Source organism: Macaca nemestrina, chromosome 6 (assembly GCF_043159975.1).
Source record: "Macaca nemestrina isolate mMacNem1 chromosome 6, mMacNem.hap1, whole genome shotgun sequence".
Taxonomy (NCBI): Eukaryota; Metazoa; Chordata; class Mammalia; order Primates; family Cercopithecidae; genus Macaca; species Macaca nemestrina.
Window position 1 is genome coordinate 29040206 of NC_092130.1, and position 27933 is coordinate 29068138.

The 27933-nt window shown below is 43.2% G+C and overlaps 1 protein-coding gene across 12 annotated transcripts in view; it reads left to right on the forward strand.

The window, feature by feature from the left end:
- The first annotated feature begins 1721 nt into the window (after positions 1-1721).
- The window catches only part of LOC105466849 (solute carrier family 36 member 3), a 38529-nt gene continuing 12317 nt past the window's right edge, over positions 1722-27933 (forward strand). For 2 of the 12 annotated variants that reach the window (XM_071098200.1, XM_011715940.3), the window contains exons 1-9: positions 1722-2263; positions 6899-6989; positions 9139-9227; positions 11905-12000; positions 16984-17068; positions 17993-18211; positions 20716-20814; positions 21217-21383; positions 24299-24468. In XM_071098200.1, coding sequence (XP_070954301.1) covers positions 2136-2263; positions 6899-6989; positions 9139-9227; positions 11905-12000; positions 16984-17068; positions 17993-18211; positions 20716-20814; positions 21217-21383; positions 24299-24468 — 1144 coding nt within the window. In that variant the 5' untranslated portion in view covers positions 1722-2135. Of the gene's footprint in view, positions 2264-5707; positions 5897-6898; positions 6990-8087; positions 8114-8372; positions 8479-9138; positions 9228-11904; positions 12001-16983; positions 17069-17956; positions 18212-20715; positions 20815-21216; positions 21384-21963; positions 22178-24298; positions 24469-27933 lie in introns of those variants that run through there. The other 10 variants (XR_978481.3, XM_011715943.3, XM_011715941.3 and 7 more) reach the window with 10 other exon arrangements.

The following is a 27933-nucleotide window of genomic DNA, read 5'->3' on the forward strand; positions in this document are numbered from 1 at the left end:
TCATAAGCAACCTGTGCAGTCGTCCCAAACAAACACGCAATCAAAGTTCAGTGCTGGTGCGTGCTCTGCAAAAGCAGCTTCCGGACACGATTTTGTTAATGCCGGTCCCATTCTGTTACTCACGTCAAAAATATTGGAGTCTTCCTTGATTCCTCTCTCTTTTACACCCCACCTCAAGTTCATCAGCACATCCTCTTGGCTTTATCTTTAAAAGTATCCAGGATTCAGTCACTTCTCACCATCTCTTTCACTACCTCCCTGTTAAGCCATCAAAGACTGACATTTGGGTCATTGCAACACCCTCCTGGATTATTGTAATAGCCTCCTGATTGATACCCCCTTGCACCCCTTCAATCTGCTCACAAAAAAAAAAAAAAAGGCCAGAGACATCCTGTCAAAACGTTTAAGTAATGTCACTTCTCTGCTCAGAACCCTCCATGATTTCTCATCTCTCCTCTTTAGGTACATCTCTGGTGTGACTATGTAATTTATCATCCAAACCAGGTTATCTCTTTTTATTTTATTTTATTTATTTATTTTTTTTTGAGATGGAATTTTATTCTTGTCACCCAGGCTGGAGTGCAATGGTGCGATCTCTGCTCAATGCAACCACCGCCTCCCAGGTTCAAGCGATTCTCCTGCCTCAGCCTCCCAAGTAGCTGGGACTATAGGTATATGCCACCAAGCTCAGCTAATTTTTGTATTTTTACTAGAGATAGGATTTCACCATGTTGGCCAGGTTGGTCTCTAACTCCCAACCTCAGGTGATCTGCCCACCTCGGCCTCCCAAAGTGCTGGGATTCCAGGTGTGAGCCACCGCGCCTGGCCTATTTTATTTTATTTTTAGGGTCATTTCCCAGGCTGGCCTCAATCGATTTTCCCATTTCAGCCTCTTGAGTAGTTGGGTCTACAAGTGTGCACCACCTCGCTCAGCTGCAGGATACTTTTAATAAGGAAGGGAGACACCATTAGTAATTATGCCAGGGCAATAGGCACAAACCAGGAGAATCCCTTCTCCTCTGTGCACTCCTAGACAGCCATAAGACCTCACTGTCATTCCTAAAACACCCCAGGCACTCTCCTACCTTAGGACCTTTGCACTTCTTGTCTCTCTGCTCAGAGTTTCTTACCCAAGACCTACATGAGTTGTGCTCCCTCACCTTGTTCAGCCCTTTGCCCAAATGTCACTTTCTAGGTGAGGCCCTCTCTGATCACCCAGTCTAAAATTGCAACCTTCCCCCTAGCTGACACTCTCCATTACCCTTGTCTGGACTTTCTGTATACCACTTTTTACTAACAGATACTTGATATATTTGTTTTGTTTACTGTCTGTCTTCCCCAGCCCCTCCAGATCATAAATTCCATGAGAAGAGAGATTGTAGTAAGTTTTCTACCCTAATATATTCCTAGCATGAAGAACAGTTTCTAGCATATATTAGGTGCTCAATAAATATTTTCTGAACAAATGATTTTTTAAAACATGACCTGCACTCCCTTCCAAATCACTGGCAGGCCGTACATGCCTCCTGTATAGAAATTCTGAGCAGGTGGCATTTGAACTGGGCCTTACAAGCCACTCTTCACCCCACCCAGGGAATATGGTAGCTGGATTATGCTCTGTTGGGCCTCACCTGCATCCCAGGATTCTGCAGCAGCTCATTGGCTGGGCAGCCTCCATTGTGAGGTAGCTCTGGTTTCTTCCTTGCCAAAGACAGACAAGCACTGAGCCTGGCCCCACGTCCAGGCACCAGGACCTCCAATTCAATGGTGCCTTCTTCCTCCCAGTCACACTGTTCACTTTGCCCTACAGCAGCAAGGGCTAAACTAGGAGAGGCCAAAAGCCCAGGCAAATCCTGGTTGGGCAAGCAATTTTGAGGGGAACTGAGGACCACCCTGACTGAGATGGGTCTTTCATAAGTCCCCCAAGAGCCAGGTGAGGCATCATCAACATCACCTCTCCTGCCACCACCGCCTCCCTGATTCATGCACGTCAGGCTTCAGCCAGCAGCACACATCCTTGGGGTTAGGAGCCAGCATCTCAGGTCGGCAGCCATGGTTTCTCTGGCGACAGACCCATCAGAGGCTCATTCAGAGCCTTAACCCTGAGCCTCCACCACCCACCCACCGTGTTGAAGATGTCATTGCTTGGAAGGGACTACAACAGTGAGCTGAACTCCTTGGACAATAGATCTCAGTCCCCCTCGGAGAGCAGCAGTAGCATTACTTCAGAGAATGTCCATCCTGCTGGGGAAGCTGGACTATCGTAAGTGGCTGCACCGCCCTTCCAGGCCTGAGGTCAAACACTGCTGTTTTTGCAGCTCTGGACTTTGTCTTCCTTCGTCTGTCTCCTTAACACGCTTATTCCATTAACAGGAGATGCGTGGATAAAAAATGAATCAGAATCTAAGGAGGTCAATCACTGTGGCTCTGGCTACTAGCCCTGTTTCCCAGTTTTTACGAAGAACCCAGCTAGAGCAGCCACGTTCAACATGAGCAGCTAGTCTCCAGGAATAGTTTCCTATCTCAGGCTGCCTGCCCTTTCCTTCCTCTCTTTCTTCCACAGTCTCTGGCTGCCTTCTTCTCCTCACACATCTGCCATTATTCTCTCTCCCTCTTCTCCCCAACCCCCCATGCCACCCATCCAGAAAACAAAAGGTGCTAACTCCAGGTCTCCACCTTTACTGCCCCAAACTCAGACACATGGAACTCTTCTCTCTGTTTTTTAAAATTTAATTTAATTTAATTTAATTTTAAGCTTCAGGATACATGTACAGGACGTGCAGGTTTGTTACATAGGTAAACGTGTGCCATGGTGGTTTGCTGCATCTATTAATCCATCACCTAGGTATTAAGCCCCACATGCATTAGCTATTTATCCTGATGCTCTCCTTTCCCCCGGCCCCCATCCCCAACCAGCCCCAGTGTGTGTCTTGTTCTCCTCCCTGTGTCCATGTGTTCTCATTGTTCAGCTCCCACTTACAAGTGAGAACATGCAGTGTTTGGTTTTCTGTTCCTTTGTTAGTTTGCGGAGTATACTGGCTTCCAGCTCCATCTATGTCCCTGCAAAGGACATGATCTCGACAGAACTCTTCTTCTAGGACTTACTGTCAATCAGACTGCTATCTGGTAACCATCAGATTGGTAATAACTGTGGACACAAAGAGATTATCAATGACAATCCCCAGTGTTGATAAGGATATCAGGAAATGCCCTCTCTCATCTTTTTGGGAGGAATTAAATTGGTATCTTTCTAGATGGCAATGTTGCATGTCAAATCCTAAAATGTCATTTGTATAAAACATACAAATATTTATTTGGCAAATACTGTCCAAAAGTCCACAACTCGTGCACGCACACAGAAAACTTACAGCAGTGGTTGCCTCTGGGGAAGAGAATTTGGAGACTGAGAGAAAAGAGATTTATATTCACTTCATAAGGATTTGGATTATTGTGTTTCACCTTTCGAATTTTGTACTGTCTCACAATCTAGGTTTTTAAAGTATAATGAAATATAAATAAATATACCCTTTGATTAATAATACCCCTTCTAGGAATTTTTTCTAATGAAATAATAGCATAAGTGACTGGGCACGGTGGCTCACGCCTGTAATCTCAACACTTTGGGAGGCTGAGGCGGGCAGATCACGAGGTCAGGAAGTCGAGACCATCCTGGCTAACACGGTGAAACTCCATCTCTACTAAAAATACAAAAAAATTAGCCGGGCGTGGTGGTGGGCGCCTGTAGTCCCAGCTACTCGGGAGACTGAGGCAGGAGAATGGTGTGAAACCGGGAGGCGGAGCTTGCAGTGAGCCGAGATCGCACCACTGCACTCCAGCCTGGGCCACAGAGTGAGACTCTGTCTCAAAAAAAAAAAAAAAGAAAAAAAGAAATAATAACACAAGTGTGCATAATTTTTATCAAAGTACTTGTTATAATGTAACCATCCAATGGGTTCACCTCCCCCGCTGCCTAGACAGAGATGATTTATCAAGACAGGAATTGCAGTGGAGAAAGAGTAATTCACACAGAGCCTGCTGTGCAGGAGACAGGAGTTTTATTATCACTCAAATCGGTCTCCCAGAGCATTCGGGGATTAGAGTTTTTAAAGATAATTTGGTGGGTAGGAGCTTGGAAAGTGGGGAGTGCTGATTGATCAGGTTGGAGATAGGGGCTCGAAGTGAGTTTTTCTTGTTGTTTTCTGTTCTTGGGTGGGATGGCAGAACTGGTTGAGCCAGATTACTGGTCTGAGTGGTTTCAGATGATGCATCAGAGTGCAGGGTCTGCAAAATAACTCAAGCACCGATGTTAGGTTTTACAATAGTGATGTTATCCCCAGCAGCAATTTGGGGAGGTTCAGACTCTTGAAGCCAGAGGCTGCATGACCCCTAAACTGTACTTTCCAGTCTTATAGCTAATTTGTTAGTCCTGTAGAGGCAGAATGGCCCCCAGGCAAGACGGGGGTCTTTTTGGGAAAGGGTTGTTATCAAGAGTCAAATCATGAAGTGAATTCCTTCCCAAAGTTAGTTCAGCCTATGTCCAGGAATAAACAAGGACTTCTTAAAGGTTAGAAGCAAGATGGAGTTGGTTAAGTCTGATTTCTTTCGCTGTCATAATTTCCTCAGCTATAATTTTGCAAAGGCAGTTTCAATAATATTGAAAACTTGGAAACGTTAAGAGAAAGGTTAACACATGGAACAAACATACGGTAGAATATGATACAGTCATTACAAGTGATGGAGGAAATCTACTGGACATGAAAATGTGTAGCACATTTATTCATACAGAAAATTAGTTGAGGATCCAGCATGTGTAGTGGTTCTCCTCATGTAAAATTCTGTGCATTTAGCGCAAATAAAGATGCCCAGAGGAATGCTAATTATAGTGTGTGGTTATTTTCAATTGGTGGGATTTTGGAATTTCCTTTTATAATAGCAATTGTGTAGTTTTCAAGAAAAAATATAAACCCAATTTTTTAAGTCCCAGGGGATCTCGCAACATCTATTTATGCTTCAAGGTCCAGATGAGTAATGCTGTCAGCTAAGGCGCAGTGGTTCCTCCAAAACCTTGTCTCACCTTTCCCACAAGATCGGATTCAAGTAGGGGCAAGACATTGGTGCTACCATGCGAAAGAAGTGAGAGATAAAGGAAAAAAGAGCAGAGGGTGGGAAATTGGACCACATCTTTTGGAGAAATTACTACTAAAGAATTGACAAATTACAGTTATCAAGAAATAAAAATTATCTCTCGGAAGTAAAGGGACAATGGGTGCCCCCCCCATCCTTAGGTGAGTAGACTGCCTTAACAGAACTTAGGTCAATAGACTTCACTCAATAGACTGAAGTCACAGAAGGCCCCAACAGTCTGCCTGTCCTCTCAATCCAACCCTCTCTCAGGTCAGCCTTGAAGTGCAAAGACCTGGTACAGCTTCTTGCAAGCCCCTTGCCATGACTCCCTAATGGATAAGGCAGAGACATGAGCACTGTCTGTGCTGGACTCACTTGGGCGTTGGTTTTGGCTGTCCTGGCCACCTGCAGACAATTTAAGTGTGGCACAAAGGCATCTCTGTCTTAGCCTGAGACTTCGTCTGTATCTCCCAATGGCATCTTCAAGGTACCCTTTTGTTCTGGATGGAGGGGGCACTTCTACTTGCTTAAGCCAGCCCATGCTTGCCTTTTCCCTATCATCCCAATTCTTCTTCTTCTTGAAGGAGGCCCTTTCTAACAAGTGAGCACCATGAAGGTCAAACCAAAGGTGGCAGTGATGATGAGGATGATGATGATGATGATGATGAGACAATGATATGATGGTGATGCTCATATCGGTGAAGCACTTCATGATTCCAGGGTTCATCATGTTGTCACCTCTTTTGAGTCTTACAGCTTCCCTGGGACATAGGCAAGACCAGAATTGTTCTTCCTTTTTTGGCAGTGAAACAGGATCTAAGCAACTAAGGGCTTCCCAAAGTAGTAACCAAACACAGTAGGTTAGTGGCAGAGCTAGACCTCGGAATTAAGTGCTCCTACCTCTGGGTTCAATGCTTGTGCATGTACTTTTTATTTAAGCTCCTTTTTGATTCTGTTCTCATGATCCTGCTCCCACTTTTCCTACCCAATCCACGTCAGGATTGGAGCTGCCTGGGCAGGAGCTGCCAGCACAGGCGTGAAGAATATTTAGAACCCTAGGCCCTAGCACCCTGCTGGGACCATCATAAGTACTCTATATGCACAGTAACAATTGTTATTAAATTATTAAATTGTACCCAGTGCATAATGTGAATATATTATATAGCAATTCATGGATATATATACACACACACACATACATATATAGAGAGAGAGAGAGACAGAGAGAGAGAGAGCGTACAAGCAGTTCATATTCACAATGAATATTGGTTGAACAAATGGATGAAAGAATAAACTAAAACCAGTAAATATTCCATATATGATAGATTTTTGTTTCTAGTGAGTTAATAAATAACCTGATGCCTCACTGTAGATTGAAGAAACTATTACTAATTTTTTCCATTGTCTATCTAACTGATAGACACGTATTAGGTTGCGATAGATGTTATTTGAGAGAATAATTCATGAAAGAAACCACTAGATGAATTAATGAACCAACCAGTACTAGAGCGTTATCCAGAGTGGTAGCAATTTTTATTTCCTTTAGAGCCTAGTGTGTATTAAATATTCATTGAGTCACTTGAACTAGCACCATCCCCAGATCAGATGTTCCAGGACAGACCCCTAGAATTGAAAGTTGTCTCCAAGTCCACCTCTTCAGGTTTTGTCCCTCTCCCTATCAGGCGCTCTGGAGATGCCAGAAGGAGGCTGAGCTTCTGGCCATGCTTCCCTTCCACTAACAGTACCCTCTGTCTCCCTACTCTCCCCACCACAGGATGATGCAAACTTTGATCCACTTGTTGAAATGCAACATTGGCACAGGGCTCCTGGGGCTTCCCCTGGCCATAAAGAATGCCGGCTTATTGGTAAGAGGCATCTGTGGGATGGGAACTAGGTTTGCTCATTTGCAGAAGGGGGGTGATAGGTCCTGAAGGCCTTCAAACTGTTATCAATGGGCAATTTGGGGGTATCCTCTGCAATAGAAAATGTGCCTGTTGACATCGATCCCCTGGAGCCAACCTGGGTCCAACCTGAGCATCCCTGGAGGGGGCACACCATTACTTTTAAAGACTCACCATGCTCATCTGACTCTACTTTGCCACAATTCTCCCAACAGTCCTCCCCACTCCCTAGGATCACATGCAGCTCATTTCATCATTTGCATTAACAGCCCAATCCCTGCAGGCATTTGAGTGTGCGACTCTTGTTCCAAACTAAATGATGGCACATGAGAAAGTATCTTGGACACAAGGATAGACGCCTCCAACAATCCCACCAATCCACTCTCCCCACGCCAGCCTACCTCTGTCTCTTTTCCCGTGCTGTTCCTGCCCCCTCGTTTCTGTCTTTTAAATTGCCTGCTCTCTAAAACTCCTCTTTCCTACAATCATTAATGCCATCCTCACTTTGTGTTTTTCTACCATTTATATCTACCTTATCTGGGATTCTTAAAGCACGTATGAAGATAAGACATTTATTTATTTGTTTGTTTGTTTATTTAGACAGAGTCTTGCTCTGTCACCCAGGCTGGAGTGCAATGGCGAGATCTTGGCTCACTGCAACCTCCGCCTCCCAGGTTCAAGTGATTTTTCTGCCTCAGCCTCCCAAGTAGCTGGGATTACAGGTGTGGGCCACCACGCCCAGCTAATTTTTGTATTATTTGTAGAGACAGGTTTTCATCGTGTTGGCCAGGCAGGTCTCAAACTCCTGACCTCAGGTGACCCACGCATCTCGGCCTCGCAAGGTGCTGGGATGACAGGTGTGAGCCACCTCGCCCAGCCGACATGTTTATTTTTAATAGGCCCACCTTCCTCATTTAATTGAAAGCTCTGTGGGCAAAAACTGTCTAATTTCCCTTTGCACCTCCCCACAGTAGCCTCTGTAGGGACTGGCACACAGCAAGTTTCCATTAACATCTATTGAATGGAATTGATACCAAATATATAATTTCCATTTAGTTGCAGTGAATCTTTTCTTATCTCCAGGCCTGGTAAGTGGCTCCCATGTCTAAAGAAGGCAAGACCCTTGCTTCCTCTGTCATGACTTCTGATCTTCAGTGGTTCCAACCCAGAGATGGGACTGTCCACTTTGGGATCCTCTGGGTTCTAGAGCTTCTGCAAAAACACATGGTCTTCAGCCAAACTATCTTTGCCAGGGTGGTATTTGCTTTTTAAGACAATGCTTTCATTCTTTGATGTTTGCTTCCTCAGAGTCATTAGATGATTTCTTTACCTTTCGTCTCCCACCAGAACCTCTGGCCATGATTCGTCTGAGAAATATTTATTGAGTACCTACCTACCCTGTGCATTTGTAGCCCCTGGGAATATAGAAGCAAACAAGATATGAGAGTCTCTGGTGCGTGAAGCCTGCATTCCAGTGGAGTCGAGTGGTGCTCTTGATCCCTCATTTGTGTCTTTGTGATAGGTCACATCTGTAAAGACACAAGTGTTCAGAACAAAGGATGTGAGAGGGTCCCTCTTTATGCCCTTCTGATCACATCTGGAAGATATGATTAGTAATCAGCTCCACTTTTTAAAAGGAATTTGACAGATTAGACACACTACAGATAACAAATAATTGTCTGCCCCAAAATGTCAATAGGGCATCTGTTAATAAACTCTGCACTAGAGGAAGAGAACTGAGTCATAAGATACCTTGGTCTTCAATTATCTTGGAGAAAGGGAGGGCCAGGGTATCGTATGAAATAAATTTACCATGAGGGACTCTAAACTGGTAGAACTCAAGGAAAATGAGAAAATGCATGGGCTATGTGGGAAGGTAATGAGCTCTCTGTCACTGGAAGGATCCTAGCAGAAGCTGGGCAGCCACTCTACAGGGATGCTAAGAAGAGCATTCAAACTCTAGCATCTGGGAGCATGAGAACATTCAGGCTGGGTCTGTCACCCCAAAGACAGTTTTATTATGCAAGAGGCCCCAGCACCCAGACAGTGAGAGGGCCAGGGAATGGGAGTGATCATTTCTGGCTCACTTCCCCCTCTCTCCTCTCCCCTCCAGGTTGGTCCTGTCAGCCTTCTGGCCATTGGGGTCCTCACCGTGCACTGCATGGTCATCCTGTTGAACTGTGCTCAACACCTCAGTCAGAGGTCAGAGGCCTGCTTCTCTCCCATCCCAGCACTGGGGCCCCTCTGCGGGTGTGTTACACTTCTTTTGAACACTGACCCAATTAATTCGGCCACTGCTCCAGGTCACCTTGCTACCACTCTGGATTCTATGAAGGCAAGGAGAGCGTGACAAAGAGTCCCAATTAGAGACTCTAGGCACAGGTCCGACGCTGCTGCTAACAAGCTGGATGACTATCAAATTCCTGTATCCCTCTGAGCCCAAATCTCCTTACCTGAAAGCATTGAAAGTGATAAAAGATGCAAAAGCACTATATAAATTGCTCTATTTATTTGAGACATAGACTTTCTTCTCTTCCTTTTAGACTCGCCACCCCCAACCTTCTCCCACTCCAATACCCACACCTTGTCAGGGTAATTTGTTTCATGCAATCTCCTTTCAGAACAAGTTAGTAACAGTAAAAAGCATACTTACTAAAAAGAAGCATTCACAATGATTTCAGTCATTATCAAAGCATACATATAATAATCAATGTTTACGTATTTGAAACTTTAATGCAAAAACAATTTCAGACAGAAAAGAGAAATGCAGTAAAAACAAACAATGCAGAGATCCACAGCGCTCAGCTACTCCCAAGGCATGCAAAACTAAATAGGTCCTCGTAAATGTGAAGAAAGGCCTCAAAAGTCAAAGTAGGGACAGTAAATAAAACTCTCCATAAAGCCTAATTATCATAACCCACAGATGTGTACCTGGAGTACATATCAGTCACACCTAACTCTCAGAGCACTTTCCTGCTCACAAAACGCTTTTAAGAGCATTTACTCATTCCGCAGTTAAATGTACTGTGCAATTACACTGTGGTTACCATGGCAAGAACCTTGCAAGCCTTGTTTACTCCTCACAGTAAGCCTCTATGGTAGGCACTATTTTTATTCCCATTTTACAGATGAGTAAACTGAGGTTTAAATGCCTTGCCCAGGGTCATATCGCTGGGAAGTGGCAGAGCCGGTATTCAAAGACCTACTGTGACTCCACTGTTAATCATTTTGCAAATCTTCCCTTCCCTCAAGCCTTCTGGGATCATTATATCACCAGATAAGCTTCTGACATCAGGCCATTTCTGAAAGCCTTTCTCTGATTTTTTTTTTTCTCTGATGACTTGTCTTTTATTTTTTCTAATATAGAGGTTGCAGAGTGATGCCCTAAGAGTTGGCTATGGCCTTCAGTTATGTTTTGGGGGATCTCCACAGTTTTATTCTTTAGTCAACCTTTAAACCCTGGAGATTTTGGCCAGGCATGGTGGCTCACACCTGTAATCCCAGCACTTTGGGAGGCCGAGGCAGGCAGACCACCTGAGGGCGGGAGTTTGAGACCAGCCTGACCAACATGGAGAAACCCCATCTCCACTGAAAATACAAAATTAGCCAGGCGTGGTGGCACATGCCTGTAATCCCGTCTACTTGGAAGGCTGAAGCAGTAGAATCACTTGAACCCGGGAGGCGGAGGTTTTGGTGAGCTGAGATCGCGCCATTGCACTCCAGCCTGGACGACAAGAGTGAAACTCTATTTCAAAAAAAAAAAACCTGGAGATTTCACATTCACAAAACAAAAAAAACTCTGCCTTCTTAATCAGTTAGACAACCGACTACCTCTGAGCCTTCATTTTTTAGATGTGCTTCTAGAGGCAAGTCCTGAGCAATCCCTTTTACAATGGGACATGTATTCTGGTTTGCCACAGTCTCCACTGCTCCCTACTGTCTCATACTCAGCCCTGTCACCCACCAAATCACCAATACCTGTCTGATCCCATAGCTTTTGAATTTACAACCCTCAGATTTATATCCTTGCCAGTTCTATGCAAGGTGACCTCATTTGTATTGAAAATGCCTATCACAGTGAGCAGTAGTAAAAATGCCATGTTCCAGCACATCTCCATATCCATCTCTCAGTCTCCTCCCCCAAAATCCAGACTGCACGTGAAGAAAACTGAGGCCCAGAGATCTCAAGAGACTGGCTCTACATGTCTGGCTATCTGAGGGTCGTGTTGGGATTTAAACTCTGGCTTCTGAAGAAGGCTGGAGCCCTTCCTCTCCTCCACCTGTTCCCCTCAGTCCTGCAGTTTATGTCGTGCTTCCAGGATCCGGGCAACCTGCTGCTGTTTCCAATTGCTCCAGCCAAAGCTGTTTCTGCAGCAGGGCTTTCTCCACCCCTAAAAGGGTTGAGGAAGAGGGATGTGGGAAGAGGAATAGGCTGGAACTTAGGCATCACATCCTACAGGGGTGCTGGGCAGGATCCCGAGTATCACCTTTGTGAGGGGTCTGGCCCAGGCCAGGATCTCAAATGTTCTGATACCCTCAGCAATGGGAAGGAGGGAATCACTGGCCTGGACACACCCACACCACCTCTTCCCTCCCTTTCCTGCTTTGCAGACCCACGTCAATGCACAGCTACCGTTTATTCAAGAAGACTAAATCCAATGACAATCAGTTAAACATTTGTATTTAAAGGGATAACTGCAAAAAAGAAAAAAGAAAAAAAAGGCGAACTCCTGAAAGTTGTTAAAGTACATCACTGTGAAAAAATCGATAGAACGCTTCATGCTCACACACAAATACAGAACAATCACTCACTTTGGGAGAAAACTGTACCTTTAACAAAAATGTTTTAAACTATGCATTGTTTGTTCTTTCCCCCTAGACTGCAAAAGACTTTTGTGAACTATGGAGAGGCCACGATGTACAGCCTTGAAACCTGCCCAAACACCTGGCTGAGGACCCATGCAGTGTGGGGAAGGTAGGAGTCACAGATGTCCTAGTAGTAATAACAATCATCATCGTCACCACTTTTCTTTATTTCTACTTATACAGGTTTTAAATGAATATGCTGTTATTGTAAACAATCAAACAATATAGAGAATCACCCCGATAACCCCATCCCCCATCTCACTCTGTACCCATAAGGTAATCGTTGAAATCTAGTTAGTAAATATCCCTTTAGACTTTTTTCTCTACATGGACATCATTATATGTGTGTGAATGGAAGTACATAATTTACTTTCTATTTTCTTATACATTACTTAGGATAATTTTTGAAAATTTGATTTTTCATCTAACAATATGTCCCTATTTTTTCACGTTGGAACATATAAATGGACCTTATCTTTTGGTGGGGGGTTTGGGGACAGAGTTTCGCTCTCGTTGCCCAGGCTGGAGTGCAGTGGTGCGATCTCAGCTCATGGCAACCTCCCTCTCCTGGGTTCAAGCAATTCTCCTTCCTCAGCCTCCTGCGTAGCTGGGATTACAGGCGCCCACCACCACATCTGGCTAATTTTTGTATTTTTAGTAGAGACAGGGTTTTCACCATTTTGGCCACGCTGGTCTCAAAGTCCTGACCTCAGATGATCCGCCTGTCTCAGCCTCCCAAAGTGCTGGGATTACAGGTGTGCACCACTGCACCCAGCCAACCTCATTATTTTTTAAGGCTCACAATGTTCCCTAGTGTGGACGTATATCTGTTTCATTTGCTTATTCCCCTAAGGTGAACATTCAGGTTGTTCCCTGCCTTGATAAAAGTTAACGGTGTACAAAATGGTTTTCTATGTCTTAGCTACTCTGTTCATCTCAACAGCCTTGCGAGGTAGGCAGCGTGGGTTTTTATTGTCCTGGAAATATGAGACTTATAAAGATAAAATAACAGGCCGGGCGTAGAGGCTCAAGCCTATAATCCCAGCACTTTAGGAGGCCGAGACGGGCGGATCACGAGGTCAGGACAGCGAGACCATCCTGGCTAACACAGTGAAACCCCGTCTCTACTGAAAAATACAAAAAACTAGCCGGGCGAGGTGGCAGGCGCCTGTAGTCCCAGCTACTCAGGAGGCTGAGGCAGGAGAATGGCGTAAACCCGGAAGGCGGAGCTTGCAGTGAGCTGAATCCGGCCACTGCACTCCAGCCTGGGCAACAGAGCAAGACTCTGTCTCAAAAAAAAAAAAAAAAAAAGATAAAATAACATATCCAAAGACGTGGACATTGATATGGGTGGAGCAGAGATTTGACCAAGAACCTAACACTGGAACCTTCCCCAGCAAAGTCCCTCAGGAGGTAGTGAATCACACTGTGGCTGCTAAGATTCCTTTGCAGCTCCTCTCTTGAGATTCTCAGTAGGTCATTGATCTCCTGATCAGGAGCCACTCTAATGATTAGATGACGTCATGATTAGGTGAGGTCACGAGAAAGAGTTGGAAACATTTAAAAAATATTTAAAGTAATAATTTGTCATCTTTAATTTACTAAGAGATACGTTAGAAGCTTGATTAAAAACTGCCCATTCTTTGGCCGGGTGTGGTGGCTCACGCCTCTAATCCCAGCACTTTGGGAGGCTGAGGCAGGTGGATCACCTGAGGTCAGGAATTTGAGACCAGCCTGACCAACATGGCGAAACCCCATCTCTACTAAAAATAGGAAAATTAGCCAGGCATGGTGGTGGGTGCCTGTAATCCTAGCTACTCAGGAGGCTGAGGGAGCAGAATTGCTTGAACTCAGGAGGCAGAGTTTGCAGTGAGCTGAGACCACACCATTGCACTCCAGCCTAGGTAACAGAGCGAGACTATGTCTCAAAACAAACAAACAAACAAACAAAAAACTGCCCATTCCATGGAGGTAATGGTCATAAATGGATGCTCAAGCTGTTACAGGAATGGTCACTGGGAAACTTTATAAAGGGAGAATGCACTGATGCCACCTGACCCCATGCACTCATCTTAGCATCTCATATTTATATACATGACAGCTAGATATGGTGTGTCTCATAATAGCACACAGTAGGGAGTACAGAGTAGTACCACCTCTGAGATATTTCAAAAATAAATTTGAAACCTCCATTTAATCAAATTCATTAGATCTAATATCCATTTATAGGAAGCACAGGGGATAGAGGAACAAGATAAATAACATCATGAGGAAGTCACCAACCAAATAGAAAAAATAGGATATACTACAGGACAAATGATCTGGTATCTTCAGCAGCAAACAAAAAATTAAAAGTTGCGAGGAAAAAATAAAAAGGGCAAGGGGAATATAGCAATTTAAAAAACTTAAGAGACTTAACAAAATACAATGTGTAGACTTGTTTGGAAACTAACTGTAAGATAGATATTTTTGAGACAACTGGAGAAATCTGAATATGGACTGATTATTAGATGATATAAAGAAATTATTGGCTGGGCACAATGGCTCACGCCTGTTATCCCAACACTTTGAGAGGTCAGGGTGGGAGGATCTCTTGAGACTAGGAGTCAAGACAGCCCAGGAGGTTGAGGCTGCAGTGAGCTATGATTGCACCACTACACTCTAGCCTGGGAAACAGAGTGAGATTCTGTCTCAAGAAAAAAAAAAGAAATTATTGTTAATTTTGTAAGAGATGATGATGGTATAATGATTATACTTTTTAAAGTTATTGTCTATTAGAGCTGCATACTGAATTATTTACAGGTGAAATAATTTGGGATCTCTGATTTGCTCCAAATACACCGACAAATTATGTGTGTGATGGGGCTGAAGAGATAGGGAACAAGTGGCAAAAAGTTCATTGTTGAAGCTGGGATAAGCACATGCGAATTCATTAAGTTATTCTCGTTAAATTATCGTCATATTCATTAAATTATTCATTGCTTTTGTATATGTTTGAAAATCTTCATAAGATAGACAGAAAAAGATATTATTCTGAAGTCACATGTGACACCGCCAAGATTCTGACACAATAGGCTGATATGAGAACCAGGAGTCCGTATTTTTAACATATGCCTCAACCAACAAATTGGTTGATACTACAAACCAATTTTGAAAAGCCCTTATCTAAATATTATAATCTAAGTAAAGGAAAATATTTTTGTTCTTTTGAAAAAATGCATCTCCAAATTTGGAATAATTTAAGAACCCAAAAGAGTAATGACAATAACCAAGTACAAGATATTAAATTTAGAAATAATTAATGTGAATTTGTTGTGATGCCAAAAAAAGAGGAGAAAATAATATATCTCTCTGAAAAAACAGCTAATAAATTTAGAAGAAATGATAAATAGAATTAGAAAACCACCACCTTGCAACTACCAATCACATAATTGATTCAAGCAAGGAACATCAGTGAATGGTAAAACCATTGATTTGAGGAACAGGATAATCACTCCATCTGAAAGTTTTACCCCACAGATTACAAAGGGAAAATGTACATTTCCAATGGAAGATCTGGCAGTCACCAACAAAGCAGAACAACAGGATACCATGTGCCTCCCAATATGATGAAATAGAGATACAAAACTATCACCTCTGTAGTATTCTTGCTAAAAGTGCTCACCTGAATTTAATCATGAGGAAGCAACCGTACAAGCCCACAATGTGGGGCATTCTATAAGACAATTGGCCTATACTCTCCAAACAAAGCCAATGTGATGAAAACACAAAAAGGTGAATGTCTATGGAACTGTTCTACATGAAAAAAAAAAGACTAGAGACATAGCCAAATGTAATATACAAACCTTCATTAGATCCCGAATTAAAAAATAAAATAGCTACAAAAGATACTTTAGAGAGAATTGGGGTAATACTAAGTCATTTTTATATAAGAGACTTGAGCATCTGCAGATTTTGAATTCGTTGGGGCTGCTGGATACCAATGAATGACTGTATTTAAAATAGAAACTGTCGGCCGGGCGCGGTGGCTCAAGCCTGTAATCCCAGCACTTTGGGAGGCCGAGACGGGCGGATCACAAGGTCAGGAGATCGAGACCATCCTGGCGAACACGGTGAAACCCCGTCTTTACTAAAAAATACAAAAAACTAGCCGGGCGAGGCGGCGGGCGCCTGTAGTCCCAGCTACTCGGGAGGCTGAGGCAGGAGAATGGCATAAACCCGGGGGGCGGAGCTTGCAGTGAGCTGAGATCCGGCCACTGCACTCCAGCCCGGGCGACAGAGCCAGACTCCGTCTCAAAAATAAAAAAAATAAAAAATAAAATAAAATAAAATAGAAACTGTATATATGAAGATATTGAAGTTGATTTTCTGGCTATTACAGTCTTAGGAGAGATACGTTGAAGTATTTAGGGTTTAAGTGTTAGGATACCTGCAATTGACATTTTTCTTTTTCTTTTCTTTTTTAATTTTTTTTTTTTTTTTTTTTTTTTTTTTGAGATGGAGTTCAGCTGTGTCGCACAGGCTGGAGTGCAGTGGCAAGATCTCAGCTCACTGCAACCCCCACCTTCAGGGTTCAAGCGATTCTCCCACCCAAGCCTCCTGAGTAGCTGAGATTTACAGGTGCCTGCCACCACACCCAGCTAATTTTTGTATTTTTGGTAGAGAAGGGGTTTCACCATGTTGGTCAGGTTGGTCTCGAACTCCTGACCTCAATGATCCACCTGCCTTGGCCTCCCAAAGTGACCTGCAATTGACTTTCAAATGATTCTGAAAAAAATTGCTTGTGTGTGTGTGTGTGTGTGTGTGTGTGCGTGTGGGGTGTGTGTGTGTGTGTATAGATGAATGAATGCATATATACATATATATATGTAATGCAATTTGGGGCCAAAAATTAACAACTGCTATAATTTAGTTAAAGGGCACATGAATGTTAATTATACTATTCTTTCAACTTTTTGGCTTAAAAATTTTTCAAACTAAAAAAAAGTAGGGAAAATTTTAAAAATATTAAAAATAATTGTTTCAAATAATAAACTATTAAGAAATGATTGTTTGTTTCCTCCCTCTATCGGCCTCTTCCTTTCCTTCCCAGGTACACTGTCAGCTTCTTATTAATCATCACCCAGCTGGGCTTCTGCAGTGTTTATTTTATGTTTATGGCAGACAATTTACAACAGGTAAAGAGGCCTCTTCTGGGCAGAATGGGAGAAAAGCAGACCTCCTGCTGCTGAGGTTACATTAGCAAACGTATTGTGTTAGGGTCATGGGAGGAGAGAGCTTAATTTTTACTCCTAGATCAGACCACACTTGGGAGCTCTCTCAGTCCTGGGAACCACGTTTTGAAAGGATAGAGGAGCCAAAGTAACTTCTGAAGAGTGTAACCAGGGTAGAAAGAGAGGCCTGCAATCATGTCCAATCAGAAATCAATGATAATTGTTAGCCTGAAAAACACTGGTGACATTTACTTTGAGTATCTCAAGGTTGTCATGTAGAAGATGTCTAAATATACAAGGCCAACAAGCTGCCACCTTCCCCTCATTACATTCCTATCAGACATTACAAATCAACCACAGCCTTCTTTCTTGGCTTTGCAGATTAGAGGGAGCATCCTTGGTTTTGTGCACCCAAACAACCAGAAATAACTGTGACAAGTATTGTAGATGGAATATTCAAGTAGATAGATACTGACCAATATTTAGAGCTTCCCAGATTTTAGGGCTATCTAAATTTGAAGATGATATTCTTGTGTAATGAATTCCCTTTCTCTGGATGTATGAAAGAAATACATTTTGTAGATAAGAAAAGGTTTGGGTAGATAACAACCTCAAAGCCTTGAGATTTTATGATTCTAAGAGTTTCTGGTGGTCACAATCATGGGCACGACAGTTAGGGTTGCCCAATTTGGCAAATAATAATATATGACACCCAGTTACAATGGAATTTCAGATAAGTAGTGATTTTTTTTTACTATGAGCATGTCTTATGCAATATTTGGGACATATTTATACTAAGTTATGTTAATTACCTGAAATCGACTTGTAATTGGTGTCCTATGTTTTATGTAGCAACCACACTGCCTGTCATTGTGTGCTTTATGTCAGATGGTGGAAGAAGCCCACGTGACCTCTAACATCTGCCAGCCCAGGGAGATTCTGGCGCTGACCCCCATCTTGGACATTCGTTTCTACATGCTGACTATCCTGCCCTTCCTGATCCTGTTGGTGTTTATCCAGAACCTCAAGGTGCTGTCCGTCTTCTCAACATTGGCCAACATCACCACCGTGGGGAGCATGGCTCTGATCTTTGAGTATATCATGCAGGTCTGTGCCACAGGGAAGAAGGGATCAGGGTCCAGGCTCTATGAAGCACTTGGGGAGTAGGGTTTGTTATCATGAAGCTGAGGAAGGTGATCCTCTGCTCTGAGCAGTCCCTGCCAACATGACATCTAGGAACACTTCTGTCCCACAAGTTGTAAAAGCTAATTATTATCATCATCATTGTCATCAACATCCTCATCATCATCATCGTTGTCGCATTGGATAACAATGAGTCATTCAACAAATAATTACTGAATACCTTCTGCAATCCAGGCATTGTGCAAGGGGCCAGGGACTCAGTGGTAAGTAAAAATAAATAGGGTGCCTGGTCTCATGGAGGCTGCATTTACTTGGAGAGATAAACATCAATCAAATAACCCAAAAAAATTGTAAAAGTGGTAGGTGGACAAAGGAAATACAGATGATAAAGGAATTTTATTTACTTGGTGCCAAATTATTTACATACATTAACTTATTGAACCTTCACAATACTATTTTGGAAGTAAAGCCGGCGCTCTGTATCCATGATTTCCACATCCATGGATCTGAACAATCACAAATGGAAATTATTGGGAGAAAAAAACACTAAAAATATACAACAATAAAACATCATACAAATTAAGAAACAATTAGGTCTAACAACTATTGGCCAGGAACAGTGGCTCACACCTGTAATCCCAGTATTTTAGGAGGCTGAGGTGGGAGGATCGCTTGAGTCCAGGAGTTCAAGACCAACTGGACAACATGGCAAAATCCCTTCTCTACAAAAAATTAAAAAATTAGTGGGGCATGATGGCTTGCACCTGTAGTCCTAGTTACTTGGGAAGCTGAGGTGGATGGATCACCTGAGCTCATGAGGTCAAGGCTACAGTAAGCTATGATCACACCACTGCATTCCAGCCTGGGTGACAGAGCAAGACCGTCTCAAAAAAAAAAAAAAAAACATAGGTTATATGCAAATACTACACCATACACCACTTTATATCAGGGACTTGAGCATCTGCAGATTTTGGTATCCACGGGAGGTCCTGGAACTAATGCCCCATGGAGACCAAGGAGCAACTATACTATCTTTATCCACAGTTTACAGACAAGGAAGTTGATAAAGTAAATTTTTCATGACTTTCAGACTGCCTGCCATGTCCATGCTCCATTATCACAGACCATAAAATCCCGCTATTATACTTTCATTTTCTTGAGTGAAAGTCTCTGGTGTTGTATTCATTTCCTATTGCTGCTGTGACAAATTACCACAAATCTAGTGGCTTGAAACAACACAAATTTATTTTCCAGTGCTTGAGTCTCGCTGGATTGAAATGAAGGTGCAGCAGAGCGGTATTCCTTTCTGGAGGATCCAGGGAAGAATCTGTTCTCTTGTCTTCTCCAGCTTCGTAGAGGCTGCCTGTGTGCCTTAGTTTGGGCCCCCTTCCATCTTCAAAGCTGGCAGCCTCAAGCCAAGTCTTTCTCATGCTGCCTTCCCTCTGGTCTTCCCCTTCTGACTCCCTCTTCCACTTTTAAGGATGCTTGTCCCACCCAAATAATCCAGGATCATCTCCTTGTTTTAGGGTCAGCTGATTTGAAACCTTAATCCAATCTAAAAACTTAATTCTCCCTTGCCGTGTAACAAAACATATTCACAGGTTTTGGGGCTTAGGATGTGTACATAGAAATCTATTAACATAATCATTCCCTCTAGATTCATGAGAGCTGCTATACTAACTAGTAGGCTGCGCAGCCCTGAAAGAAGTGTGAGAGAGACACGTTAGAGGACTGGGAAACAGGAGACCTGAATTCTTATCTGGGCTGTACCACTAACTTGCAGAGTGGCCTTGGGCAATTCCCCTCTCCTCCATGTTCAGCTTTCTCCACATGTAGAGATGAGCGGGCTACCAGTAGCCAAAGGGTGGGACCACCCAAGTATCCAAGTAAGTGATGAAAGGATGAACACAATTTGGTGTCTATACATACAGCGGAATATTATTCAGCCTTACAAAGTGAGGAGACACTGACACATACCACAATGTGGATGAACCTTGAGGACACTAAAGCTAAGTGAAATAAGCCAGGCACAGAAACGATAACTATTATAGGATTCCAGTTACATGAGGTACCTAGAATAGTCCAATTCATAGAGACAGAGAGTAGAGTAGGGGTTGCCAGGAGGCTGGGTAGTGGGGCATTATTACTTGATAGATAAAGAGTTTCAGTTTGGGGTGATGAAAATGTTCTGGAGATGGATGGGGTGACAGATACACAACAATGTGAACGTTCTGCATGTTACTGAACTGTGCACTTAAAATAGTTAAAACAGTAAATGTTATGTGTATTTTAGCACAATATAAATAAATAAATAATCATATTTAAAAGATTAGAAGGCTGACTGAGGTCTAAGTATCTTCTGATTTTCTCTGTTGAGATCAGGTGTGACCCAGCTTTCCACCAGGCAAAGATTCAGGATGACTCTGACACTATAACAACACCAATGCGCTTCTCCCACTTTCTTTCAGGGGATTCCATATCCCAGCAACCTACCCTTGATGGCAAACTGGAAGACCTTCTTGCTGTTCTTTGGTACAGCCATCTTCACGTTTGAAGGCGTCGGCATGGTAAGATTGATGGGGTTCACACGAATGGTCCCTAGTGCTCTTTACAGTGGCCAACTGTAGTTCCAGATGTCTAAATAAATAGTAGTTATGGAAAGTGCAGACTCTGATCTTCTCCTGATGAAAGGAAAGTCTGTACCCACATACAGGGTCCCTACTGCTCTAACACACCATGCTAAGACTTGAAGACTGATAATTTACTAATCAACCAAGACTAAGTAGGACATTCCTGCCAATAGAAAGCGTGAGAGAAAACGAAAGGGGTGTGGCCATGTGGAGAGGCCCCTTTCTGATTCTGGGCCCACCTGGGGAAGGACATCTGCGCTTGTATGGAAACCGTCTCCTTCACAATGGGCCACATCTCTTTCTACTTTTTCTTTCCCAACTTTTTTTTTTTTCCTCCAGGTTCTGCCTCTCAAAAACCAGATGAAGCATCCACAGCAGTTTTCTTTTGTTCTGTACTTGGGTATGTCCATTGTCATCATCCTCTATATCTTCCTGGGGACACTGGGCTACATGAAGTTTGGGTCAGACACCCAGGCTAGCATCACCCTCAACTTGCCCAATTGCTGGTATGTACTGCCCACCTCAGGTGAGATAGGGAGAGACACGGGATCTGTTCTGGTTGTCATAGCAGAGAGCACAGCGAATCATGCCCTGAGCCATGAAGCTGGTAACGCATCGCTGGAAGTGATATATGTCTCTCCTGCTCACACTGCATCAGTCAACGCAAGCCACATGGCCGCACCTCACTCCAAAGGGGCAGGGAAGTGCAATTCTGCCGTGTGCCTGGCAGTATTTGGTGGACAGCACATATAACTGCTGTGCCACCTGATGCAGTGACAGTGGGGATTAATTGGATGAATACACAAATAATGCTTAGAAAAGTGCTTAGCACATGGTAAGCATTCATGAGTGTTAGCTATTATCATTGTTATGCATCCCCATAGCCTTCATTCTTCCAAGGTGAGTAGGATGATGGTGCATTTATTTCCCACAAACCTGGAGCTGTAGAACGAGAAAAATGTAACCATCCCCACCCACCTTGCTGTGTTATGGTGATGACTAGATGAGACACTAAATGTGGAATTTCTTTGAAGTTGTGCCTTATTTTATGCAAGCCATCATCCTAATATGCTGTTCTTGTTCTAGGCAATTTGGGCTGCCACTAGCTACCTTGGACAGGGCACTTTCCTTCCTGGGACCTCAGCTAGAAAATGTGGGCATTGAACTCCATCAGGACTTCACACCTGCTGGTGTGAACCTCACTAGTCATCAGGTTCTCCAGGAAAGCCTTAAACAAATATACCTTCCCAATAAGAAAAAGACCAACAACCCAATGAGAAATGGGCAAAGGGCAGAACAGGTATTTCACAGGCAAATAAAAAAAAAAGGCCAGATGGCCAGATAAAGAGATGCTCAGAAAGATAATAGAAGGCCAGGTGCAGTGGCTCACACCTGTAACCCCAGCACTTTGGGAGGCTGAGGCGGGTGGATCACTTGAGGTCAGGAGTTCGAGACCAGCCTGGCCAACATGGTGAAACTCCATCTCTACTAAAAATATCAAAATTGGCTGGGCATGGTGGCATGAGCCTATAATCCCAGCCACTCAGGAGGCTGAGGCAGGAGAACTGCTTGAGCCTGTGAGGCGGAGGTTACAGTGAGCTGAGATCGTGCCATTGCACTCCAGCCTGGGTGACAAAAGCGAGAATCCATCTTAAAAAAAAAAAAGGAAAGAAGAAAGAAAGAAAGGAAAGAAAGAAAAAAGAAAGAAAGAAAGAAAGAAAGAAAGAAAGAAAGAAAGAAAGAAAGAAAGAAAGAAAGAAAGAAAGAAAGAGAGAAAGGCAAGTTAAAAAAATAAATACAAGGGCAAAGATGCATGCATCAACACAGTTCAGACAAGGACGTGGGAAAGCAGGTCTTTTAATTCACTAGGATAGCAAATGGGCAATATGTCAATAGCTATCAAAATTTTAAATCACGTAGGCTTTTACCCAGCATTTTGACTTCTAAGCTTGTATATTATATATGCATTAATATATGTACAAGGATAGTCTGTGCAGCATAGTTTACTTGGGAAAAGTCTAAGCACAATCTAAATATTCATTAATTGGTGACTGATTTTTAAAATTATTGCATATCCATGCAATTGGCCTACCAACCAGCTATTAAATAGAAGAGCCAGATCTATGTGTACTGGCAGGGAACAATCTTCAAGACATACTAGATGAGACGGCCAAGAGTGGTGGCTCACGCCTATAATCCTGGCACTTTGGGAGGCTGAGGAGGGTGGATCACCTGAGGTTGGGAGTTCACAATTAGCCAGACCAACATAGAGAAACCCCGTCTCTACTAAAAATATAAAATTAGCTGGGCGTGGTGGTACACACCTGTAGTCCCAGCTTCTCAGGAGGCTGAGGCAGGAGGATTGCTTGAATCCAGGAGGCAGAGATTGTGGTGAGCTGAGATCACACCATTGCATCGATCCTCGGCCTTTTGGCTAAGATCAAGTGAGACCATTCCATTGCACTCCAGCCTGGGCAATAACAGCAAAACTCCATCTCAAAAAAAAAAAAAGAAAAAGAAAGGAAATATTGGGTGAATAAACGAAGAGTCTACATGTGTATATGCATATGTGTCTGCATGTCTGTGTGCATGGATGTGCATGTATGTTCCTACATTCTGTATGAGCATGTACAAACACCAATCATTTCTAGAAGGGCCACAAGAAAACTCTGAGTGGTTGCCTATGGAAAGGGAAACTAGAAGCTAGGAATGCTTTTCACTGTATGACCCTTGTACCATGAGTTTTACTCTATGCATATATTGTCTTGTTTGCTTGTTTGTCTGTTTGAAACAAACTCTGTTGCCCAGGCTGGAGTGAGTGCAGTGGTGCGATTTCAGCTCACTGCAACCTCTGCCTCCTGGGTTCAAGCAATTCTCCTGTCTCAGTCTCCTGAGTAGCTGGGACTACAGGTGCATGCCACCACGCCCAGCTAATTTTTGTATTTTTAGTAGAGATTAGATTTCATCATATTGATCAGCCTGATCTTGAACTCCTGACCTCAGGTGATCCACCTGCCTCAGCCTCTCAAAGTGCTGGGATTACAGGAGTGAGCCCCCACGGCCACCTATTGTCTTTTAAAAAATTAAAAAAGAAGAGGCATAGATTCCTGAGCTGCAAGCCTACTGACTCAGAATCTTCAGCAATATGCATTTTTAACAAGCTTCCCGGATGGCCCTGATGTCCAATCTGGCCTGAGTCATCCAACATTAGTCAGTTCTATAACTCAGTGACAAGTACAGATTGAGTAACCCTTATCCAAAATGCTTGGGACCAGAGTGTTTTGGATATTGAAGCATTTCAGATTTTGGATTTTTGGATTAGCGATACTCAACCCATACCACCTTCTGAGCAGTAAGTGAGTCCTCAATGGCCCTTTCGGGGAGCCGTGTCACATTCCACATCCTATTCATGTGTCTGCAGGTTGTACCAGTCGGTCAAGCTGATGTACTCTATCGGCATCTTCTTCACCTATGCCCTCCAGTTCCACGTCCCAGCTGAGATCATCATTCCATTTGCCGTTTCCCAAGTGTCAGAGAGCTGGGCACTGTTTGTAGACCTGTCTGTCCGCTCAGGCTTGGTCTGTCTAACCTGTGAGTAGCATAAAAGGGCACTCTTTACCCAAAGCTATGACAGAGAGCCACACTGGTTCCCACCCCACCATCATTGGATCTGCCACTTGCCTTCTTTGTGACCTAGGGCAAGATATTTCACCTCCCTGGACCTCAATTTTTCCATTGAAAAAATAAATGGGCTTAACACAATTACCACACAGTAAATGTTACAGTCATGTCTACTGCCTACACATAGAAAATAGATGCTGGCTGGTTTGCAGAAGAAGTATCATTCATTCAATCCTATATGTCAGGCACCGTACTGACATTATCTAATACTGATGATAATGTAACAATATATTACCATTAGGGGGAACTGTGGCCCAGATAAATTAAGTAACATGCCCAAGTCATTCACACTAAGTGACAAAGCTGGGATTTGAACACAGATTGTGCAGCACCAATGCATCTGTTTTTCATGGTGCCATATTTCTTCTTATCATAAATTATGAACAAGTCCCATATCATAAAGTAGGTTTAACTGAAGGGAAAAATCCCAATGGGACTAATTTTTCAGAGTCTTGGAGATTATTTATTTGTTTATTTATCTGAGACAGAGTCTCACTCTGTTGCCCAGGCTGGAGTGCAGTGGTGCTATCTCGGCTCACTGCAACCTCTGCCTCCCAGGTTCAAGCAATTCTCCTGCCTCAGCCTCTTGAGTAGCTGAGATTACAGGCACCTGCCAACATGCATGGCTAATTTTTGTATTTTTAGTAGAGATGGGGTTTCATCATGTTTGCCAGGTTGGTCTCGAAATCCTAACCTCAAGTGATCTGCCTACCTCAGCCTCCCAAAGTGCTAGGATTACAGATGTGAACCACCGCACCCGGCCAGAGATCATTTTTGGGGTGTACTCTTCTCTCCTCCCTCCCTTCCTTTCTTCATGTTCCTTTCCATTCATTCATTCACTCATTCATGAGCACTGTTGTAGTGTTTGGGAACCTCATGAAAAGGGCTGGGGAACTCTTTCTTTGGAACATGTCTAGACAGAGGATCACAAACGATGACCCATGAGGAATGAGCAAAACAAAAAGGGATGTTTTGCCTGGAGAAGCAGAGGCTCAGAAAATTTCCACATTTCTCCTTAAACACCTGTGGGATTATTGTAAAAGCGAAGGAAGAAATTTAGTCTTCGAGGCTCCAGGAGTCAGAATTTAAAGTCGTTGAAGGAATCAAGTCTCAGTACGGGGTCAGGAGAAACTATGCAACGCTTGGAGCTGTCTAGAAGAACATACTATCAGATAACAAGCTTTAAATGACTGGCGTTTTATGAGCAGAAACAGCAAAAACCTACTTGGTTTGAGGTGTTAGAGTTCACAATCTGTGCCAAGACATCAAGAGGCTGTAAATAATATTGCTTGCAATCATTCCTACTGGGAAGGGTGTACGTTGACAAGAAAGTCTGAGGAGCCTCTGAGTATCAGGGAATGCATGACTAGAGACAACTGACCTTATAAGGACATGCCCTGCTTTTGATGTATGCTGAATGTCCCATTCTTCCTCCATTATTCATCCATCAATTCTATTATCCTTTATTCATTCAACAATCATTTGTTGAGCACCTACTACATGCCTGGCATTGTGCTAGACACAAGGGATACAATGATGAATAAAGAAGAAGATGTAGCTTCTGCCTTCACAGGACCTACAGTTGAGTGGCAAATATATGCAAGGAAATAATTACAGCACATTGCAATGATTGTTAAGATGGGACATCATGATGCTCTATATGATGGTTAAGATCGAAAGTAGAAGACACTCCCTACATGTAAGAGGGTCTTATAACTAAGCCTGGTTGGGTCAGGGAGTCCTCTCCAGTGGAGTGACACTTCAGTGAAGACCTAAATGATAAGTAGGAAATAGATGGAGGAGTGAAGAATGTACCACGGGAAGGGAACAGACTGTGCACAGACCTGAGGCAAGTATTGCCTATGGCCCCTTTGGAGAAGTGGAGAGTGCTGAGAGATGAGGTCAGAGCTTCGTCAGGGCCAAGTCCTAAGGGTCATTGTGTTGAGGAGTTTGGGCCATGGGGAGCCATGGAAAGGCACTGAGCAGAGGATTGACATGACCAGAATGGAGTGTAAGACCTTCCTCCCGTCCACCTTGCATTACAGCTTTTCTTGCATATATCTTCTCTACCCCCTGGTAGTGAACTTTCCTGGAAGACTGATGCTGAGTTTTCTCTGTAAGCAGCTTATTAAGCATCGGATGAAGGAAAGCTGTGGACAGGGACTTTCCATCAGAAGGGTAATGCACTCCTAGCCGTGAGAGTCTGTGAGTCTCTCTCATGCTCAGATTGGATGTGTCAGAGCAATTTCAGAAAGAGGTGATTTTTTTAAAGATCTAGCAAGCTCGTATGGATGCTTTCCAGAACAGGCTTTCTCTATTTTGTTCACAGGAAAATCATATGATTGGAATATTTAACGTAATGGATATCCCAACTACACTGATTTGATCTTTACTAATTATATAAATATATTGAATTATCACACGTACCCCAAAACTATGTACATATATTATACATCAATGTAATAATTGTTTTAAAATAATAAATTTGCATAAAATTAAATCATATAAATTATATATTTACTCATTCAAACATTATTGAAATTGGACTCCCTTGGAAAATCTGTGATACTATATGTTCACCATGTGTATAAGAGATGGAAATTTAGGAGTGTGAAGAGAAGAGAGGGATAGGGGTTGGAGAGCTAATGCTCTCTTCGTGTTTTATGGCGTGCTTCATTACTATGATCCTATTAAGAACAGAAAAATAAGTGGTTGAGGTTGGGCGCGGTGGCTCACGCCTGTAATCCCAGCACTTTGGGAGGCCGAGGTGGGTGGATCACGAGGTCAGGTGATGGAGACCATCCTGGCCAACACAGTGAAACCCTGTCTCTACTAAAAATACAAAATAATTAATTGGGCGCCATGGAGGGCGCCGGTAGTCCCAGCTACTCCGGCGGCTGAGGCAGGAGAACGACTTGAGCCCGGGAGGTGGAGCTTGCAGCGAGCTGAGATCGCGCCACTGCACTCCAGCCTGGGCGTCAGAATGAGACTCCATCTCAACAAAAAAAAAAAGAGAGAGAGAGAGAGAAAAAGAAAAAGAAGTGGTTGATATTCGGACAGCAGCAGAAGCATCTCTCATTTTTTTAATCCATCCTTGCTTCTAGACAAAAGCTGTATTACATAGATACTACAAACATTGGTTCTGAGCCTGGGCAAGAGTCAAGCACTTATTGAGCACCTACTGTGTACCAAGTTATTTCTTACACATGAGAGACAGCATAGTAGAGTGAAAAGGACCTTAGATTGGGCATCCCAGTGGATTCTCATCTCAGCTCTGTGTGACCTTGAATAAGTCCTGTTCCTTTTAGAGCTCCAGATTTCCCCATCTCTACAGTAAAGAGGTTATAACAGATGAGTGGTAGAGGAGCCCTTCCA